We start from the raw sequence: 22,337 nt of genomic DNA, 5'->3' as shown, positions 1-22,337 counted from the left end.
TAAAATCTAGGGATAATCCTCTACTTGGTCTCTGTGGTTGTGTGGCCGTCTGAAATTAGTCCCTCCCCGGAAAATCTGAAAATCTAAGTCCTCGGGTTTGGAAAGTGTGTGGAAATTAGTCCCTCCGGCGAGGACCTGCTCCACACACTTTTTCAAACGCGAGGACTTAGATTTTCAGATTTTCCGGGGAGGGACTAATTTCAGACGGCCACACAACCACAGGGACCAAGTAGAGGATTAACCCTAAAATCTATTTATACTGACGGTGTATATCCATTTAATTTAACAATTTAATTGATTTTGAAGTCATTCTTAACTAAAAAAATTCAAGTTGTATTATCAAATATTATATTTATAATTTTTCAATTAATTTGTACTTTTTTGAATTTTGTATATATTTTTTTTCAAATCACATGTTTTTTATCAATTTCATTTTTTTTACTTTAAATTATTTGCACTTTATTTTAATTTATTTTCAAATTCTATTTTTTATTATTTGTCTTTTTTATTTTTAGTGGGAACTTTTTCTACACTCATATCAAATTTAATGTTTAAACTGTTAACTTGCATTTATGATTGTATTACTTAATTTTGATTTAAATGTAAAAAATTAGTTTATTGCATAAAGTTCAAGTAACATATATAAGCTAACAAAAGACATTCATCATCAATTTGTTTTTTCTCCAAGCGGGATTGTCAAATTGGGTATAAAACTGAAAATTATAATTAATCCAACAATTTTATAATATAAGAAATAGAAAAAGATACTTAGTATAATGAGGTAAAAAATTATGATTTTTTTATAATTATTTTTCCAATGCTCTAGGGTCCCAACTATTATCAGGGGAAAGAAGGGAGGGGTGTAATGGTAAAAAATCATGGGAAAGGGATAAGAGAGAGAGAGATGTAATAGTTATATGAGATAGGACTATAATAAGTAATATTTTTTTGGTCTAAATTGCTTCTGGTAAATGTCTCCACCATGCTTCATGAGTTGTTGACTCACCCTAGCCTTTACTGATCCAATATGGTCTTTCGGTGTCAACTTTGAAAAAACTAACTTAAGTAAGTAAACTTACATATAATAGATTAAATGATAAAAAAACACGAAACAAAAACATAACTAAGTAAGAAATGAATCCTTCTCCTTATCAATAAGTTTGATGAGTTTAGCATTACAGCTTCCGGAACCATCTTCATCTATTACCATAAAAAAAAACTAATCAAAATAAAAAGAAGTCAAGAGAAGAACAACAGCATGAAAACATTTAGCAATAAGAGGATAAGAAATAGAAACATGCTCCTTATCGACTAAAGGTTTTGTGTCCTTGGAAGTACCACCATTTGCCTCAGCATATTCTACATTGATCTTTGCACTGCTCAAACTATACCCAATTGACACTGAAGAAATTGAATCCAGGAATTGCTCGCAAAAAGGAAAATCATGCACAGCTCGAACTGTATCAATAAACTTAATGTTGCATAATCAAAAAAGAAGAATAAAAAATTTGTCATGCAATGAAAGAAGAATCAGAAAGCAAGGGACAAAGGAAGGAAGGAAGGGGAAAAAAAAACCCCAAGAGGAGGGATAAAATTTCGAAGTCTGAACTTAAAACAGACAGAAATATCAACTCATGAACGTGTCATCCTAGGAACGAAATGCGGCGAAGAAATGGCGATGTTGAATGCAGAACAAAGAAGGTAAAAAAAAAGCAGAAATAAGGTGAAATTAAAAGGATACTTAATTCATAATTATTACCTCTTATAGTGCTATATTATAAAGCTGAAATGTAACTCGTAAAAACTCAAAAGTTTACTCAATGACACCCGATAAAGTGCAATAACATTAGACTTTGTAACTGACTTTTAAAGACACTTTAAGCAAGATTAAAAGCAGGAAATAACAGACTCTTAAAAGACACATTAAGCAATATTAAAACCAGGAAATAAAACTTACAATAAGCAATTATATCTAACCGTTATTGGAAAGTATCAAAATAAGCAAAATTATAATTCAAGACTTATTAACTAATTGAATGAGGAAAGCATAAAAAAAACTTACAGGAGGGTATGAAACAACCAAAGTGTATGAAACATGAAATTTCAATAGCAATTAATAGATAAGCATAAGATAAAGCTGAAATGTAACTCATGGAAAATCAAAAGCTTACTCAATGACTGTTAATAAAGTGCAATACCATTAGACTTTGTAACTGACTCTTAAAGACACTTTAAGAAGGATTAAAAGTACGAAACGTAACATACAATAAACTATTATTTCTAATACTTATTGGGAAGTATAAAAAATAAGTAATATTTTTCACGATTTATCAACTGTTAAAATGAGGAAAGCGTAAACAAAAAACTTATGAGAAGGTATTGACCAAAAAGACATGTCTGAGTATTATTATGTAAAATTTAAAAAACAATAAAAAATGACGATTCAGAAGAACATCATAGCCTACGAATGTGAAATACATAATTCTCATAAATATTTTGAATAAATTAGTGTAAACAAGGGTTAGTTGAACAAAACTTGCAAGGGAATGAAATAGATCTTTTGAAGCGAACTCTTTCTCTAGCTAAAGGGTTATACAGCATCCAAATCTCTCAGTGATAGCTAAAGGACTAATTCACAGGAAAGAAAGCAACTCAGCAACAACTACCCCAATTCGAACCTTAAACCTTTAGAGCTAAGAGCAGCTATCATTTGGTAGTGATGCTTAAACCTTGAATAGAAGATATCATTTATTAATGGGATGCATTACATTTTCTTTGCTAAATATATGTTATACTGAAGCACTTTTAATTTAGTGCCTAAAATTTTTCATTTACAAAATATATATATTAGATTACTGATCAGTATGGTCATAATCCAAATTTCAACTTCTTCCTAAATATATATTAGACTACTAATTGTATAAGCTGAACATATTGCCTTGCTAAAGTTACGGATATACCATATATGTATATAGCCAAATATGGGACTACATATAGCTTTGCTGTTATGGAAAATATTGAATTAAACATTTACAAACTTTTAACAATTAATTAAATAGAGGATATGGATTCAATTATCAAAATGTACAGGTTTGGGAAGAAAATGATACCAAAATTTATATAAGAAAAAACACATAATGGAACAACTTGTAAAACCTCAAAAGAAAAGTAAGAATTTACTCACCGGGTTCGGAAGTGGGAAACAACGGAGGGCGGATTGCAGGCGGGTAAAGGCTGAGGCTGAGACCTTGCAATAGCATATCCATGTCTCAGCCTACAAATTCTCCATCACTTATAACATGTTTGAATTCCCTTGATACCCACGCTCTTCTCTAACCAATGCCTTGAGCATGTTATAGCATGTTTGAATTCCCTTTATTCCCAGTTTCTTATCTAACCAGTGCCTTTAGCATGTCTAGCTGTGAAGAGTTTTCGATAAGCACCACCTGAATTTGGAAATGTGTTAGTAAAGATCTCAACCACTTGAAAAGTAAATTGTGAACATTTTTCAACTTCAATAGCTCTCAATCTTATTTTTTGAAATGGAGAAACATAACAAAGAGCAACACTTAAAGGAAAAGTAATACTAAAAAAATATAAATCCATTATTTAGCAACCAACCATCCTCCCATCAACAAACAAAATCAATTTAAGGGAGTAGCTACATGGGGGAATAAAACAATCTTATCAATGCTTACACCATAAATAAAAAGAAAAAATCATTTAGATCATTGTAGAATGCACCTGGGGAAGTCATGATTTATGATTTCTTTCAACTTGAAGAAGGAGAGTATAAACTAATCTCAGTCCCCATGTCATCATCTAAAAGCTTTAAATTGTGGAAAACTCCTAAACCTGAAATGGAAAAATAAACATGGCGATTACTTTTCGTTCCTCTCATCATTGTTATCATGAAACCTTTGGATTGACAGTTGTTTATTCACTTATAAGGTCTCCTTGAAATTTCAATCTAATTATCATCTTTGATCCTTCTTATCATCTAATTTAAATAAATATATTGTGAAACAGTTAGAATCAAGTAGAGTTGGGATTTTACATCCTTCAAGTGGCTAAAAATAGATCCTTCCTTAAACAAAGGCACTTCCAGAATCTCAAACTGTAGAACATCAAAGGTTTTAGTTTGCAGAAAGTACAACCGGCACATTTTCCAAGCAATTGGATAACAAAATTGACAATGCATACATAATAAGCTTATGATTCAATAGAAAGAAAGGAAGATTACCCAAGGTTGTTCAAAGCCAGGGTAATAAAGATGGTGTAGAGGACCATTCTGATGAAAGTAATAAAAAACATGAAATTAATTAGTACAGTTGGTGAAATCAGAAACCTCAAAAGATGGAATTTGCGAGCAAAACCTTATGCAAGGAAAACATAATGTAAGGGTCTGAAATGACATGTTAATGAAGCTCCTAACACTAACAACAGAGCACTACACACCTACCTGTAGAGATTCGAAATCCATAAATGGAGTTAGAAAGCGAATGAAGATGCGAAATGGTGAATAATGGAAACCTTTTGAAAGGAAAAACAAAAATGAATTGACAAAAAGAGGGAGGTAAGTGAAAAGAAAGAAATAGAGAAAAGAAAATCAGGTAGAAAAAGTGTTACCCTCTGTAGACATTCGAAATCCGCCACCATTTTCTTCTTTTTGGCCCTAGACTCTTTTACCGCTCTTCTTCTTCGTTGTCTTCATCTTCTGATTCCAAACCCTACATGGTTTCCATTTCTAATTCCAAGCCTGCAATTTGCTATTCATTCTCTTTTCGGATACAAAAACGGATTGTTTATAGTGAAACTGACGACATTAAATTAAACAGAGGAGGAGAACGTTCTCACCGGATGCAATGTGCGTGCGTTTTGAATGGGATAGGAAGAATAAAAGACACCAATACTATATACAATTGGAAGCGCAAAGAGCATGTAGATCTATGATTTCAGATGCTCAAAGAAAGGGAATGAACGGCTGAGATTGATTCTGGGGGTGAAATAATTAGTATATTTACTAAAATGGCCATATACAAATTTCAAGTATAGTACAATAAAGTATTGAAGTCCCAAATTGCCCTCAAGGCTTCAAAAACTTTGCTTTTATATATATTATAGATAGATAGATAGATAGATAGATAGATAGATAGATTATAGATAGATTATAGATAGATTATAGATAGATAGATAGATTATAGATAGATAGATTATAGATTATAGATTATAGATAAATAGATAGATAGATTATAGATAGTATAAATTTTATATGTGTTACTAAGAATATGTTTCGACATTAAACTTTCATTAGCACACTTTCCATAAAGTTTCAACTGAAAACACTAATTTTATGACAAAAACATGAAAAGAAGAGATAAATATCACTTTATAAAAGTCTTTTTACTTTTATAGATGATTTTACACAAACACTGTATTCAGCTCTAATTATATATTTTCATCAATTTACTTAATATTGAGAGTGCACTAATATTTAAACATATAATCACCAAACAAATTGAAAATAATTTTTACTAAAGAAACATAAAATATAAAATATGTGATTTAATATACTAAAAAATTAACCCAAGCGGGGTAGCTCAGTTGACAACGCAGACTTTGTGTTTGAAGAGCTCTCAGATTCGATCCCCACACAATACACCCTGGGGGAGGGATGAAGAGTCTTAATTGTGTCTAAATCTCGAATCTGTCGGTATATTCAAAGGGTGACCGGTACGAAATGTTTATACCAAAACAAAAACTAAAAAATTAGTGTACAATAATTTTTTATTGAGCTTCATTAATGTAATTACATTACATATGTGTTCCGGTATAGAACCTTAACGTGGGCTAATCAAACTGAGAGCAAACGAAGTAAGTGAAAAACTAAGAAAATTGCGTAAAATGATAGGTCCCGGCCGCTTGGGCGGACCTCTTTTATTTATAGCTTGGGTTTTAGTCCGGTTGGACCATGGGTTGCCCGACCCATTTGATACATAAGTTTAGTCAGCCCAATTGCTTCGTCCCTACCAGACCACAAGCCCTCAAGACACTAAGACTTTGTATAAGGCGAAAGTGTCTTCGATAAGCCCTCAGCTATTACATCACATTAAATGTCAATAAGGGCGTATAAATTCAAATACTTATAAACCTTAACAAAACAGATAATGAACATCATCTTTGCGTGTTGAATCAAACTTGTCACATCCCCTCAGCTGTCACTTCATATGCCCTTACCGTGGCGGATTTCGAAATCATTATTGTTTCACCTGCTTTAAATTCATCAAGTAGATCTTCTGCATATTTTTGGGAACTTGATGCTACAATACTATTGTATATTTTAAAATTCCACTAACATAATCATCAAAGCTGCAATAAATGTAATAAAGTGTTATAAATTTAAAACGAAAAATCATACCTCCTCCTGAAACACAACTAGCCTCGAAACGTCACGTCCCTTAGACTGTAATACCCCTTACCACTTTTCCCTTAACGAATCACATCCCTTCAAATTCAAAAATCTCAGACCAACGTGTCCCTTTGATCCAAACGTCAGAACTTTTGCCTCGAACACAGCCCACGCGTGAAGACACGCGTCCGTTCACTCACCATTTAATTCACCCTTTCATCTTCACTCCCCTTTCTATATAAAGTCCAAAATTCTTACCCTTCTTTCACACTCTCATTTTCCCCCTTTCCATATTCTCTCTTTTAACCAAGATTCAAGCTTTCTAATCCTTTCTCCCGGAGTTTGCACAACACCGCCGCTCTTCACCTCTATTCAGTAGCAACATCTCCAAATTCCGTCCAAGTCTTCATCCTTCCCAGGTAAATCCTCTTTCCCTCTTTTCTCCTGTATACTCAACAAATATTTTGCATTCTCAAACCCAAAAACTTAAACTTTTCTCAACCCAAAAACTTGTTTCGAATCTTTTTCACGTTCAAACCTACAACTTAGACCCAACGTCTACCTTCATCTTACCCTTCTAAAATTTCACTTTCAGGATTTCTTCTGAAAGAATGGCTGCTAAACGAACTCGTAGGGAAACTTCTACTCCTAGTGCTCCAACCTCCGCAAACTCTCTATGGGTCTCCAGTAAAATCAAAAAACAATTTTCTAAAATTTGTACCCCAAAAGCTGTCATCGATTTAGTCACTAAATACAATTTTAGAAAAGATGGCCTAGATGCCCACCTGGACATAATCCCCTGCGCCCCTGACGAACCATGTTGCTTTGGACAACCAGACAACCAAGGGCGAAACTTCACTTACCTCTTTGAAAGCCTATTTTCCGATCTGAAGTACGAACTCCCATTTTCTGATTTCACCTGCTCTGTTTTAACCCTGCTAAACGTAGCCCCTACCCAACTTCATGGTAATGCATGGGCTTACCTGAAAGCCTTTGAAATTCTTTGCCTGACCTTAGGCATCGAACCCACCAGCAACAAATTCTTTTATTTTTTTGAAACTTATGGGCGCAACGTTAGGGGCGAATATGTTTCGCTCGCTACTGCTAGAGGTTTGGGGCTGTTTACCCTTTTCAAAAGTCATTACAAACATTTCAAAGGAAAGTTTTTCAAACTCCGCGAGTCTGATCGGTGTAAGGATATATTCTACTTCGATGATGGAAGCCCTCGATTCCCTTTTTATTGGACGAACCAATATGAAGTGATCATCAAAATTCCTGATGATGCATTGACACCTGAGGAACTAGTTGACTGCCGGTTCCTGTCAAACCTAGGATTAAACCTTACCGATTTTATGACCGCCCTTTCTAAAAATCAAGTGGGTGTCTACATTGGTAAGGCATCCTAACTTATATTGTCCTTTCCTGCTGCACCTTATGTTTGTTTTTATTCTAATACTCATAAATTGTTGCAGGCAAGATGGCTCGCCTATCAGAGGAAGACATCCTTCGCTTTCGTCGCGAACAACAAGCCGCTCGAGAAAAAAGGAATCCCTCCAAATCAGTCGCTGATCAAGATACCAGCCATTCCGGCACCGAAACGGGTCGCCCCACTAAGAAGAAAAAGAAGAACGAAGACCCGGCTTCTGCCAAAAGCAAAATCAGCAACCAAACTTCACTGGAACAATTTATGGGCAAAAGCGGTGCTCTTGAAGCGAACAAAGGGTGCTCATCAAGCGGTCCGCCCCCTTGCTGGAAGAATTTGTTGAAAGAATTTGAAGAATTATCCTCAACTGAAGTAACTTCGCTGTGGGACTCGAATATTTACTTCAACTCTCTTGTGGAAACAAACTTAGTGTTTGAGGCGGACCGAGAAAAGATGCGAAAGATTGGTCTGAAAGAAGCTTGTCAGGCCATGATGACTAAAGGTTTAGAGATTGCTGCTATCTCTAAAATGATCGACTTAGAATCCGCCGGGTTTGACGGTCTTGCCAACGCCAAACTCATTGAAGAAAATGAGAAAGAGATTGAAAAGATGAAGGCTACAATGAAGTTGTTGGACAAATCCAACAAGGCAAATGAGAAAAAAGCCGCTGATTTGGCATCAGAAGTTGCCAAACTGAAGAAGACTGTTGAAGAGAACAAAGCTTCCGCTCAAGCATTAAGCGGAGAGAATGAAAAAATAAGAGCCGATCTCACTCAATTTACTACAGTGCACCACCAAACTCTGAATGAAAATTCTAAGATGACAACGGAGATTGCTGAACTAAAATGCTCCGTCTTGGACCAATTTGAAGCTGGCTTCGCCAAAGCACTGAATCAAATTTCCTTCCTCAATCCTGACCTGGCGATCAACTTGGAGGGTTCAAACCTTTATGCTCGTATTGTGGACGGTAAACTGATCAGCCCGGATAACGCAGATAGGGAAGGAAACGAAGAAGAAGAAGAAGAACAAGAACAAGAGGGACAAGAAGAACATGAAGGAGAAAAGAATGAAGAAGAAAATGTCAACACCAAAGAAGGAGAAGGAGAAAACCACTAGCTGCAAGACTTGTACCGTTTCCTTTGAGCAAATTATGTAAAAGACCTCCAGTCTCTTTAATTTCCGTCCCTTTATTCCCCTTGTTTTTATGTAACAAACTTTTCAATCAATGCATGAATTTCCTTTCAGTATCACATGAATGAATGTATGTGTTTACCCTCCAAAATCTTCACATATTCATATTCTCAAACTGCTTCGCCTGAAACTGTCTTATCTTTCATACTAAAACAACTTCCTCGTTAACACAAAGAATCCTAAGAATAACTAATTCTGTGATTAGGCATTTTTCTAAACAATATCATAACGTCAATATGAAATTCAGAACATAACTTAATGGAAATTTCATTCACTAACCTTTCATCAGAATTGATCCGCCTCCTCATTATCCATGCACATCATTTTCTTGTTTTACTGTAAGAATTCCCTTTGGTAAATCTCCAAAATTTTATAAGTTTTAAACTTATTCAACTACTTTGGAATCATAAGGCTTTAGTGTATATAACTTAGTCAAATTTTTCATCATTCGACATTGTTACTCATGGAAATCAAAGTCACAATATTTGATTTCATTAATATGCTCGCGTGGAGACTTGTGCTTATTTTGGACAAGCTTAAATCCAATTTAAGGCTGTGCTTATGAATTCGTGGTCGAATGCTCTTGTTTTAAGAGACTTACTCTTTTCTCAATTGTCTGACGTCGCCCAATTGATAGACCTTAGTTGATAAGTTTCCGCTTTGGGTAAAAGAAATAAGTAAAATGATACGCCCCTGATCATTTTAAAAAGGTTATGCCTCGTTAAAAACTCTCCCGCCTGGGGTAGAGAAAAGAGTGCATCAAATTTAGTCTTACAAACATAGTCTTAAACGATACAAAGAACAAACGTAGTCTTCAACACACACAAACTGAAACAACGAAACATAGACTCAGACACACATAGACTGAACCAAACTGTACAACACAAAGCAAACTGGACGATCACCCTGCACTTCAACTGTAATAGTAACGGAGATGCTGTGCGTTCCAAGCCCTTGGGACCCTTCGCCCAGATAATTCCTCCAAATGATACGCCCCTTGACCAAGCTCTCGCAGAATCCTGTAAGGTCCTTCCCAATTAGGTGATAACTTCGAATCATCAGGTCCCTTTGCCTTTCTACGCAGCACCAAATCACCCACTTTCATTTGCCTCGGAACCACTCTGGAATTGTATCGCCTTTCCGACCTCTGTTTTACCATTGCTTGTCTCAGGCGAACTTCTGCTTGCGTTTCCTCTGCCAAATTGAGATCAACCAATCTATTCATGTCGTTCTGATCTTCATTATAAGTCGCCACCCTGAAAGTTACATCTTGTAATTCTGCTGGGATCATAGCATCTACCCCGTAAGTCAACTTGAAAGGTGATTCGCCAGTAGTTGGTTGAGGAGTAGTATTGTACGCCCAAATGACCGTGATCAACTCTTCAGCCCACAATCCTTTAGCTTCGCCTAGCCGCTTCCTAATTCCATTGAGAATGACTTTATTCGCTAACTCTACCTGACCATTTGTCTGAGGGTGCTCGACTGAGGCGAAGCGCATTTCAATCCCCATTTCTGCACAAAAATTCTTCACACTCCTACTAGTAAACTGTGTTCCATTGTCTGAGACGATAGTTGCTGGCACGCCAAACCTGCAAATTAATTTTCTCCAATAAAACTTTCTGACTTTTTCTGCTGTTATCTTCGCCATTGATTCCGCCTCAATCCACTTAGTGAAGTAGTCTACCGCGACCAAAATAAATCTAATATGAGAACCTGCTGGAGTAAACGGTCCCAGGATATCCACTCCCCACATTGCAAATGGCCACGATGAACTCATTGAACTAAGAGTTTCAGGTGGCGCCCTATGTAAATCTGCATAAATTTGACATTTTTCACACTTCTTCACATATTCCATACAGTCCCCTCTTAAAGTTGGCCAATAGAAACCTGCTCTGAGCACTTTCGCCGCCAAAGATCTGCCTCCCACATGACTTGCACACACACCTTCATGAACTTCAAACATGATTCTTTCCGCCTCATCTTTATAGACACATCTCAATAAAGGCACTCCAATCCCTCTTCTGTACAATTGATCGCCCAGCAATGTGTAACGACTTGCCTCGCGAACTTGATCTTTAGAAAATGTCAGCACATCAGAGCCTTCTGCTTCCAAACACTTTTTGATGCGCCCAATCCAATCTGAATCTGCTACAGTCAACACCATCATTGTCTCGTCCTCTTCGATACTTGGGCTGTTTAAAACCTCCTGGATGACTGACTTATTGTTCCCCGGCTTCTTGGTGCTTGCTAACTTTGACAGAATATCCGCCCTTGTATTTTCTTCCCTCGGAACATAATTGACCTGCATTGTGCCTATCTGCTTTATCAATCCTTGAGCTTTCAGTAAATACTTAGCCAGCTGTGCATCCCTCGCCTGATATTCACCCTGAATTTGCTGGGAAACTATTTGAGAATCTGTTTTAATCATTACGCTCTTGACCCTCATCTCGATCGCCAACTTCAAACATGCAATTATAGCTTCGTACTCTGCCTGATTATTACTTACTTTGAAGTCAAACTTGAGTGACTGCTCGACTGTCACGCCTCCTGGTCCTTCTAGAATTATTCCGGCTCCACTTCCCTTAAAATTGGATGAACCATCCACAGACAAACTCCATTCTCCAATTTCCATAGTTTTCTCACTGGAAGACATTTCGTTGACAAAATCTACCAATACCTGTGCTTTAACCAGACCTTTCCTGTCAAAAGTGATTTCAAATTCTGACAACTCAACAGCCCAGGAAACCATTCTTCCAGCCAGATCAGGCTTTTGCAAAACTTGGCGAAGTGGCAAGTCAGTTTTTACCACAATTAGAAAGCCTTGAAAATAAGGTCTTAATTTCCTGGCGGATATAATTAAAGCTAATGCAGCTTTTTCAATTTTCTGGTATCGAACCTCGGCTCCTTGAAGAGCATGACTCACAAAATATATGATCCTCATATCATCTTTATTCTCTTGCAACAAAACGGAACTAACTGCATTATCAGATATGGAAATAAACATTAACAATGAAATACCTGGAATTGGTTTGGCTAAAATTGGTGGACTGGACAAATGATCCTTCAAACTTTTGAACGCCCTTTCACATTCTTCAGTCCACTGAAAAGTTTTGTTCTTCCTTAAACATTGAAAGAATGGTGCTGATTTTTCCCCAGAACACGGAAGAAACCTGGACAAAGCTGCTATCCTTCCTGTTAATTTTTGCACATCTTTAACTGAGGTTGGACTCTGCATATCAAGTATCGCCTTACACTTATCAGGATTCGCCTCAATTCCTCTCTTTGTGATCATGAAGCCCAAGAACTTTCCACTTTGAATTCCAAACGAACATTTTTCTGGGTTAAGTCTCATGTTATGCTTTCTTAGCTCGCCAAACGCCTCTTCGAGATCAGAACAGTGTGCCATCATTTCCTCTGACTTGACCACCAAGTCATCTACATAAATCTCCATGTTCCGCCCCACCTGCTTGTCAAACACCTTATCCATCAACCTTTGGTACGTGGCTCCCGCATTCTTTAGCCCGAACGGCATAGTCTGATAACAATAGTTCGCCTGATTTGTCATAAAAGCTGTCTTCTCTTCGTCTGGCTGATACATTCTTATTTGATGATACCCTGAATATGCATCCATGAGGCTAAGCATTCCGAATCCAGCCACAAGCTTATCAATATTCGGTAAAGGATAAGAATCCTTAGGACAATGCTTGTTTAAATCTGTATAATCTGTGCACATTCGCCATTTTCCATTAGCCTTCTTCACCATTACTACATTCGCCAACCATGTTGGATACTTAACCTCCCTAATGAATCCAGCTTCCAGTAACTTGTTGGTTTCCACCTTCACTGCCTCTGCCTTTTCCTCGCCCATCTTTCTTTTGAATTGAACAATAGGTTTCGCCCCGGGATTTAAAGCCAATTTGTGACAGATAAATTCCGGATCGATTCCTGGTAGATCCTTTGCACTCCATGCAAATAAATCCATATTCTCAGATAACAACTTCATCAACCTGTCCTCTTGACTTGTAGTTAGATTGACACCAACTTTCAAGTTTCGCTCACCAATCTGTATCGCCTTAGTTTCCTCTTCTGATGTCATCTTGTGCTCAATGAATCCGTCTCGAGGATCCAAACTAATGTCTGACTGATCTACATCCACCTCATAGACTCGATGCCCCTCTTTCACTGCCTTCTTTCCCATGTGCCCATACTGCTTGAAGCTTTCTGAATAACACTTTCTGGCAACTATTTGATCAGCCTTTAAAACTCCAACTCCTCCTTTGCTCAACGGATACTTAACTGTTAAGTGTCGTGTGGAAATGATCGCCCCCAATCTGTTTAGTGAAGGCCTTCCAATGAGTAGATTATACGGCGAAGTACATTTTACTACCAGAAACTTAATAGCAAATATCTCCGCATTTTCCCCTTCTCCAAAGACAGTCTTCAACTCCACATACCCTCGAACAAATACTTTTTCTCCAGAAAAACCCACCAAAGAGCCATCATAAGGCAACAAGTCAGATTCATTTAGCCCCAACTTTTCAAAAGCATCACCATAAATTAAATCCGCCGAGCTTCCTTGATCCAGAAGTACCCTCTCAATTTCGTAATCAGCAATTCTCAACATTACAACAATTGGATCGTCTTCATGAGGCTGGACTCCCTCAAAATCTCGCACAGTAAAAGTTATATCGGGTTGATTGGTTGCCCAACTTCCCCAATCGTTAGAATAAACAGCATTAATGGAATGGACGTACCTCTTACGAGCTGAATTAGTCATTCCTCCACTGCGGAATCCACCAAAAATAGAATGAATCCGCCCCTTCGCTTTCCCTTCTGATTGTCTGTTTTGTCCATCACTCTCAATCTCTTTGCCGTCTTCGGTTGGCCTTGCTGAAGTTCCTGCTTCATCTGAATTGCTTCGCCCTTCAAGCTGTTTCATACACCCAGCCTTTACCAATTTATCGATCTCCTTCTTCAGAGTAAAACAATCATCAGTATTGTGTCCCGAGATCCTATGATATTCACACCACTTCTTCTTATCCACATAACCCGTTGACGGCTTTGGCTGCCACGGAAAGCGAATAACATTCGCCTCCAAACACGTGTGTAAAGCTTCAGTCAAATTAACCGCCAAAGGCACTGCACGATCATTTTGATTACGGGTCCACGTCATTGAATGTCCGGGCCCACGCATCCCATACGGCTGAGCACGATATTTGAAATTAGAACGGTTATCAAATCGACCGTCATAACGGTTGCGATTGTTATACCCCGCGTTGCCACGTTCAGTCCATCCCTTCGAATATTGATCTGCAACCGCTCCCTTCTTCGCCTCAAACTGCTGCTTCTGCCCTGTAATCGCTGCATTCGGGCGGTTGTTCTTGATCTGATCGCTCTGCTCCTCCCTGATGTATCCTTGTACCCTTTCGCGTAAATGCGTCATTGTCTCCACAGGTTTTCTACTCAAGTTACTGTTCAAACCACCCGGCTTCAAGCCCAATTCAAAAGCTGCAATGCAAATTTCCGGCATTTTATCCTCCAAATGAACAGATAATTGATTGAAACGCCCCATGTAAGACTGCAAAGTCTCATTTAGTCCTTGACGAACATTGAATAATGTCGCCGGAGTTACTTTTTGTGCACGACTGGTAGAAAACTGAGACAAGAATTTTGTAGATAATTCCGTGAAATTGACAATTGACCTTGACGGTAGAGTTGTAAACCAAATCATCGCCGACTTCTTAAAAGTTGATGGTAACATTTTGCACTTCAACGCGTCTGATGCGCCTACAATGACCATTTTTGTGTTGAAATACACTAAATGGTCCTTTGGATCTGAGTCGCCATAGTAAGAATCAAGCTTTAACGTCTTCAAATTGTCTGGGACGGCGGTGTTCGCTATTTCTTCTGTGAAAGGTTGAAAATCCACCACCGTCTCAGCCATTCTTCGATCGCCCTCGCGTAATCCCTGAGTCTGATTGATATCAGTAAGTTGATTTTGTAACTGTTGATTATGTTGACGAAGTTCATTGAGATCGTCCATGATCCGCTGAAGAACATCGGGAGGAACATCATTTTGTTGAACATGATTCCTCTCTCCGTTCGCCCCGGATCGAGTCACCATCGCGGTGAAAAACGAAGCCTAGGAAAGTATCCTTCGGCCCCACGGTGGGCGCCAATGTTCCAGTATAGAACCTTAACGTGAGCTAATCAAACTGAGAGCAAACGAAGTAAGTGAAAAACTAAGAAAATTGCGTAAAATGATAGGTCCCGGCCACTTGGGCGGTCCTATTTTATTTATAGCTTGGGTTTTAGTCCGGTTGGACCATGGGTTGCCCGACCCATTTGATACATAAGTTTAGTCAGCCCAATTGCTTCGTCCCTACCAGACCAATATGTTTATCATATTCTTAATTATCTACTATTCAATAATTTTTCATATTACATAAATTATTTTTACAAATAATAGACACATAACTTAAAAACCCGGTTTAATTTCTAGTATGATATGATTTCAAGTGGAGGAAATGACGGAAGCCATCTGAACTGTACTTGTCAAACCCAAACTCACTCCTCTGTTACTTTCTCTGTTATCATCATATATTATCTCAAATCACAAATCTCAAACCCTCTGTCAACTTGCTGTGAGTAGAAAGGGCAATTTCGTCCAAAATTAAATTTCTCCACAGAACATGATATGCCGCAGTGTTCTCAATCATAATAATAATAATCAACGCTCGCTCGCATGTTCTCTCACCTCTTTATGCGTCGTCGTTATAAGAATCAGATTCTGATTCATTCCTACGATTTTCCGTTTGTTTCCCGAGAAAATTTCTGAGAAAACCACCACCACCATGACGGTGATGATGGATTGGATTCATCGACTCAACACCATTGACTGGCACCATGAATCTTACCCTGACTACCAGGATTTCTACCTTCTCCCCTGCTTCGCGCTCTTCTTCCCCTCGCTTCGATTCTTCCTCGATAGGTTCCTTTTTGAGGTACCTTCTTCGATTTTCTCAACTCTTCTGACTTTTTCTCCTGATTGTTATGAACCTGTAATTGGATGTAAAACCTTGATTGACTTTTTCAGAATGTTGAGATTGCTTTAGCTTGAAAAGTATAAACTTCAAATTTGATGTGCTTTAATGTTGCTTTGACTTTATATTTATACATGATAGTTCTGGTTCTTTTTTCCCCACCTGTTACTGGCTCTGCTTGTGAATTTGTTGAGAAAAGTTGTATACCAATTTGTAGATGAAGCTATTGAGAAAGTTTTGCTTTGGACAACTAATTATGATTATGATTTTTTTTATAGGATACCTTTATGGTTTAACTAATGTCCATACTCCTTAAGCATACTGATTAAGGAAAACATTTATTAAAAGGTTACCACTATATTAATAGATACTTTCTATTTCTTGATTTCTTAGTCACTTGCTAATGACACTAGGTATCCTTGATGTATAGGTAAGCTTGTAATTTTTTTTTTAATTCACTGTGTTTAATATTTCTGGGTATTGGGTAAATAATTCTCTTGGTGTTCCTCTCCTACAGCATTGCCTGACCTGCTTGTTGTCATGGATTTTTTTCAAAGTTATGTGTAGTTTGGACTTTTAAAAAACAAGGCATTATCTGGATGCTCCATTCCTTTTTTCAATGGGTAGCTGCCAAAATTACATTAAGTCTCGCTTTAGTTCTTAACTTCAGCCCTTTTTCTCTCTATATTTTCCTTTAGACTCTTCATTACTTACTATGTTACTGCCAGAAATTAAAAAAATGCATCTCATTTTCAATTTTTGAAGTCTTAGTTTGCAATCAAGTTTGCAATCAAGCTTTTGTGATGACAAAGTTCACCCTTTGCAGGGCTATGGTTGTTCTCTACTTTTTAAAATTCTTTTAGAATTTTTTTCTGGTTATATTTAGTCAATCTTAAGTGAATGGAATTTACAGAGAATGGCTAGAAGATTGATTTTTGGAAAGGGGAATGAGAAGCTGGACTACCAGACAGATGAGAGAAGTAAGAAGATTAGGAAATTTAAAGAATCAGCCTGGAAATGTATTTATTATCTATCAGCTGAGATTCTTGCTCTGTCTGTAACCTATGATGAACCGTGGTTTACTGATACGAAAAATTTCTGGGTGGGGCCAGGGAGTCAGGTCTGGCCAGATCAAAAGATTAAGTAAGATTTCTTCTTAACATACCCAATTATTGTGGCAATTCAGTTGCAATTTTTAATCTATCTTCTGTAATAATTTTTCCTTTGGGAAACTTAAGTTTCCTTATAGAGTTGTGACTTACTAACATTTCAGGTTGAAATTGAAGACAGTCTATATGTATGCTGCTGGATTTTATTCATACTCCATTTTTGCTTTAATATTTTGGGAAACAAGACGCTCAGACTTTGGGGTTTCCATGAGTCATCATGTCGCTACTGTCATTCTCATTGTGTTGTCATACATTTTTAGGTATGTTTTTATTGACTTCAATTTGTCTTGTCATCCAAGATTTTTATGAAATTCTGAAGTCACTTTGTTCCAAGCTCCTTGTCAAAATGGTTAAAGGGGGCAATCTTGTCTTTTATTTAATTTTATCTATGTGCTTTTTCCCAAGTTAAGCCATGTAATGAATTTTACTGACTTGGTCTTAATGGAAAATAGAATGTAAAATACTATTTTAAAATTTTAAGCAACATTTTTAAATTATGAAGGATAACAGAATATCACCAGACTTGCCAAAACTAGAAAGAAAAGCAAAATATTTGAAATGTGTGAGATGTATTAAGGATGATGAGGGAAAAGTATTGGTCATTGAACAACATAGAAAGATGGAGTTAATTCCATACCTTTTTTAACGAATGACACGAGTTCTCTGTGAGATGAAGTACTGAAGATTCCCCTATAACTATAGGTGTGCATCAAATCTTTAAGGCCCCTAATCCTTTTATTTTATTCTTGATGTGTTTCCTGAACATATCCAAGAGATGATGCCTCGTTGCGTGCTTTTTTTATGGATGATATAGTTTTAGTTGGAGAATTAAAAATCAAGAGAATAAATGTAAAGTTAGAGACATGGAGACAAGCATTGGAAACACATGATTCTCGCCTACTTTGAAGTAAAATAAAGTAAATGAAATGTAAATTTAGCATGATACACATAAGTCATCACAGCCTAGAAAAATTGGTGATCATCCAATACCACAAGCATCACGACACGGCTCAAGTTTCTTTTTCCCATCATACAAAATGATGAGGGAGATAGAGGGAGATGTCAATCATAGGATCCAAGTAGGGTGGATAAAATAGAGGAATAATTTGGGTGTGATTTGTGATAAAAAAAAAGTAACCCTTGAACTTAAATGTAAAATTTGCCGCACAATTATAAGACTTAATGTTGTGTAGAACTGAATCTTGGGCAATATAAAGCCAGCAAGAAACTAAACTTGGTTCCGTAGAGATAGAATACGATAGATGAGTGAGTACACTAGAAGAGATAGGATGGGGAATACAACTATTAGATAAAAATTGGAGTAACTCCCATTGAAGAAATGATGGTAGAGTCTCGCTTTAGGTGGTTTGTTCATGTAATAAGAAGGCCAATAGACAGAAGGATTGATCAGATGAAAGATATTTCTATAGCTAAAGGTAGACAGAGACCAAGAAAAACTATAAGCCAAATCATTTAGATATTTAGAGGTAAACAATTTATCCTTAAATTTAATACACTACAGAGTTTTATGATGTCACATTATCCATATAGCAGACACCACCTGGTGGGAAAAAGCTTCCTTATTGTGTGTTTTAACTACTGCTGCACACACGTGAGACAGGGAGAGGGAACAAAGTATCTATGGCCCACACTAATTCTATTTTATTTGATTATGCTTCTCTTAGAAAATTCTCTGTTACAGTTTTGTGTTTCTCTTCTATGTTCAATACATTCAGGTTTGCTCGTGTTGGATCAATTGTTTTAGCAATACATGATGCTAGTGATGTGCTTCTGGAGATAGGGAAAATGTCCAAATACAGTGGTGCTGAAACAATGGCTAGCATTGCATTTATTTTATTTGTTTTCTCATGGGTCATATTGCGCCTCATTTACTACCCATTCTGGATTCTTTGGAGTACAAGGTTTGTAACAGTTCATTTCCCAGTTTACATCATTTTTGCTTCTGCTCTCTCTGGCCACATTTATTATGTGGCTTCTTATCTAGGTGAATAACAATTTGGTGTCTCTACATAAGTCCATATATTTATTGAAACTAAAATATATTTACCCTAACACTGGAAGGATGATGGTCCTGTTGCATTTTCAGGTTCAGTTGTCATCTTTTGCAAATGTTTGCATATTTTTTTGATACATACTTAACAAAATAGAAGCTGTACTAGTTAGTATTTAATCCCTTTAATTTTTTTTATAAATTATTTTTTTTTTTCTTCTTTTTCCTGATAACTGTTAAATTTTCATGTATACTGGTGCCTTTATCACAAATTAAGTGTGTGCGGAAGCGTTTTAGTGGTTTAGATTCTGTGCTGGGGTACAACAATGTTTCCACTCCTGGTACTTTTTGAGAGCTGTTTCAGTATCCATCATATTGTAAAACATGCATGTTCTGCTATTTCACAAAATTACTCAGCTGAAAACTGGAATCGATTGCAACAAGTGCCACTGTGCCAGAAGAAAAAAGAAGATATATGTACTGCTGTAGGAAAAAGCTGAAGCCATTTTCTTGGTTATGGCTAGTTTCCCTAGAGGCTTTAAGATTATGTTTAGTTGTCTTGTCTGGAAGAAATGTAAAAGAAAATTTGTCAACAAGGGGAAGTTTCCAAGTGAATCTTTCTGCAGTCTTATTATAAGCACAATAAAAGAAATCTTATTTCCGTCTGAGAAATTTTAACAATTCAATATAAGGATCAATAGTAGATCTATCCTTTTTTTTTATAAATCATTACATTTCTCGATTTAATTGTTTAACTTTCTTCACTTTTTTTGCCAGCTATGAAGTTCTGCTCAACTTGGATAAGGAAAAGCACCGAGTGGATGGCCCAATATATTATTATGTGTTCAATAGTCTTCTATACTGTTTGCTAGTTCTCCATATTTATTGGTGGGTGTTGATATATCGGATGCTTGTTAAACAAATCCAAGCAAGAGGAAAACTTAGTGAAGATGTTCGATCAGGTAAGTTGAATCTATGCATGGCCTCCTGATGTTAAACTATTGATCAAAGTTTCTGTAATGTATTCCCTGTGCTTGGTTTCTGCATATGAGTTGACGAAAAAAAAAAAGAAAAGTATTATGATTGTAGAAGTTCCGACTTGAACTATTGTCAACTCAATCTGGCATGTGGATTAAAAAGTATAGGTTGACTTGACTTCTGCAAAGGTTATTTCCCTCACTCAATGAGGATACTGAAATTATTAGTAATTAACAAAAAAATATGATGTTAGGGCATATTTTTGACATGATCACTTTGATGTGTTAGCTTAGAATCTGAAAATAATTGCGTTATATTTAATCAATCATAAATTTCTCTAGTTGCAGTCATGGCTTTAGTTTGTAAAATTCTGAAACTAATAAGCTATGTGTGTATTGCTTAATACAGACTTTCTTAAGTTGGTTATCCGATCATTAACTACTGCACTTTGTTTATGCAGATTCAGAAGATGAACATGAAGATTGAGTAGGAAAGCAGGACCATAATATTTCTTAAGGCAAGGTGAACTTAAAATGTTGACAATTTTTTAACACCCTAGATCTAGACATAATGAATATAGTCATTTTTTAGGGATCATGTTGGTACTGTCAAATTGCCCTTATTTTATCAATTAAAAAAACAATTCCATAACTTTATTGTAAACTTAGAACCAGCTTATCATGTCTTTTCTACCAGTTTAACAATATAAGCTTAGAAGGAAACTTCATAAAGAAAATGGCTTAAGCCTTCACCCCTCTCTTTCTCAGTGCATGTTTCGAACTAGTATGATCTTTTGTGCGTGCATTACCTCAAGGTACATTTGGCATTTGAGGCAAAAGATATAATATGAATTCCATGTTTGTTACGTATTGAGATAAAGAGAAGTTTTAAATAAGATACAACTGCAGAAGCTTGAAATCTGTCATGTGAAGTGGCCTTTTTTACGGTCCTTTAATTTAAGGAATATGCTTTTTGGTTTTATTTCTGGCACAGATAAATTTGTTGGCTTCAAACATTTTATCCTTCGGCCACAACGCTAATCATTTTCAAATGTTCATTCAAATTGGAGGGGATTGTATTTATACTGATTTGAGTTCAGGCGACGGAGCTGATTTAAAAGGGCAGCAGATGCAGAGAATTATCAATCTTCTAAGCTATTGGTGTATGAAGCACCTTCTGAAGTTGAGGTCTGCTGCCTGACATTTTGTTATTTTGACTTGCTTAAAAATTTGTCAATACTGATTCCAATTACAAGTGTGAAGGACTATTGACCCCTTAACGTTTTCTGGCACAAATGTTATCCTGGGTTTTCATTTATTGGAGAACAAAAGTTGTTGGACTTTGGTGTCACAGATCATTCTGGGACTAGTCTTGTTCATCGTAATGTTGAAAGATTTTAGTTCTAATTTATTACGTAAGGCAAATGTCTATTATAAATGGTTTTGCTAAGCCATTAATGGCGCTGCTTTAGAAAGTTTCTTATGTTAGAACTTTTAGCTTTGTTGTCGCAATTAAAAAGAGGGGTATGTGGATTGATTAATACTGCACTGAGGTCTTACAATACTTCAGCTGGTGCTGATTGAGCTACAAGGTCACGGTACCATAACACTATCTTTTTACCCATTATTGCTGGTTCCAAGTCATCTAGGATTTGATAAAAATTGCCTAACAGTTTTTATTATACATAGGGCATTTTTTCCCCTACGAGCACTTGCAGAATACCTATTCTGTTCTCGCATTGGGCTTTGGTGTGGAGGGTGAGTGAAGTAAGGAGCCAGAGAAGATGGTGGCATGGATGGTGTATTTTGGGTTGTTTCTCCAATAGGGTTCGAACTATTCATGACCTGAAATGTAGGCACCACCCACACTTACCAGAACCGGTTGGCGGAGAAAAGATGGTTGTTGGTGTTGGAGGAGGGAGGGCACTGTTAGGCATGGCAGATGGACTTTTAAACTATTTTGAAGAAAAATTAGTGGAAAGTGTATGAGAGAAGTGATTTTAGAATGGAAAACACAATCTTCCCTTGTTTATCCATGAAAGGACACAATGAGTGGGACCCACATCCAAAAGTTTTCCCTTATATATGCACAGAAAACTCAAGCTTCATGCTTT

The 22,337-nt window shown here is 36.7% G+C and overlaps 1 protein-coding gene and 1 long non-coding RNA gene across 5 annotated transcripts; one reads left to right on the top strand and one right to left on the bottom strand.

Annotated features, from left to right (window-relative positions):
* Nucleotides 1-671: 671 nt before the first annotated feature.
* On the bottom strand, nt 672-4,877 carry LOC130709852 (uncharacterized). Of its 3 annotated transcripts, none has more exons than XR_009010210.1 (5): nt 4,630-4,877; nt 4,377-4,533; nt 4,244-4,291; nt 3,745-3,855; nt 672-3,446 (listed from the first exon to the last, which is right to left on the bottom strand). It is a non-coding gene; the product is annotated as an uncharacterized LOC130709852 (long non-coding RNA). The 3 variants fall into 3 exon arrangements; XR_009010209.1 differs by having other exon boundaries at nt 4,377-4,462; XR_009010211.1 differs by having other exon boundaries at nt 4,463-4,877.
* Nucleotides 4,878-15,671: 10,794 nt separating this feature from the next.
* LOC130711986 (ASC1-like protein) lies at nt 15,672-21,630 on the top strand. 2 transcript variants are annotated; one of them, XM_057561802.1, is made up of 7 exons: nt 15,672-16,027; nt 16,980-17,209; nt 17,340-17,495; nt 18,972-19,157; nt 20,024-20,208; nt 20,685-20,746; nt 21,218-21,630. In XM_057561802.1, the coding sequence occupies exons 1-6, from the start codon at nt 15,878-15,880 to the stop codon at nt 20,708-20,710; spliced, it is 933 nt and encodes a 310-aa protein (XP_057417785.1). In that variant the 5' UTR covers nt 15,672-15,877; the 3' UTR covers nt 20,711-20,746; nt 21,218-21,630. The 2 variants fall into 2 exon arrangements, with proteins under 2 accessions (XP_057417785.1, XP_057417784.1); XM_057561801.1 differs by having other exon boundaries at nt 15,673-16,027; nt 20,685-20,741.
* Nucleotides 21,631-22,337: the final 707 nt, after the last annotated feature.

This window comes from Lotus japonicus, chromosome 4, assembly GCF_012489685.1.
Source record: "Lotus japonicus ecotype B-129 chromosome 4, LjGifu_v1.2".
Lineage (NCBI taxonomy): Eukaryota > Viridiplantae > Streptophyta > Magnoliopsida > Fabales > Fabaceae > Lotus > Lotus japonicus.
Note: the sequence above shows the minus strand (reverse complement) of the source record. Positions and strands in the feature narration are given on the sequence as shown.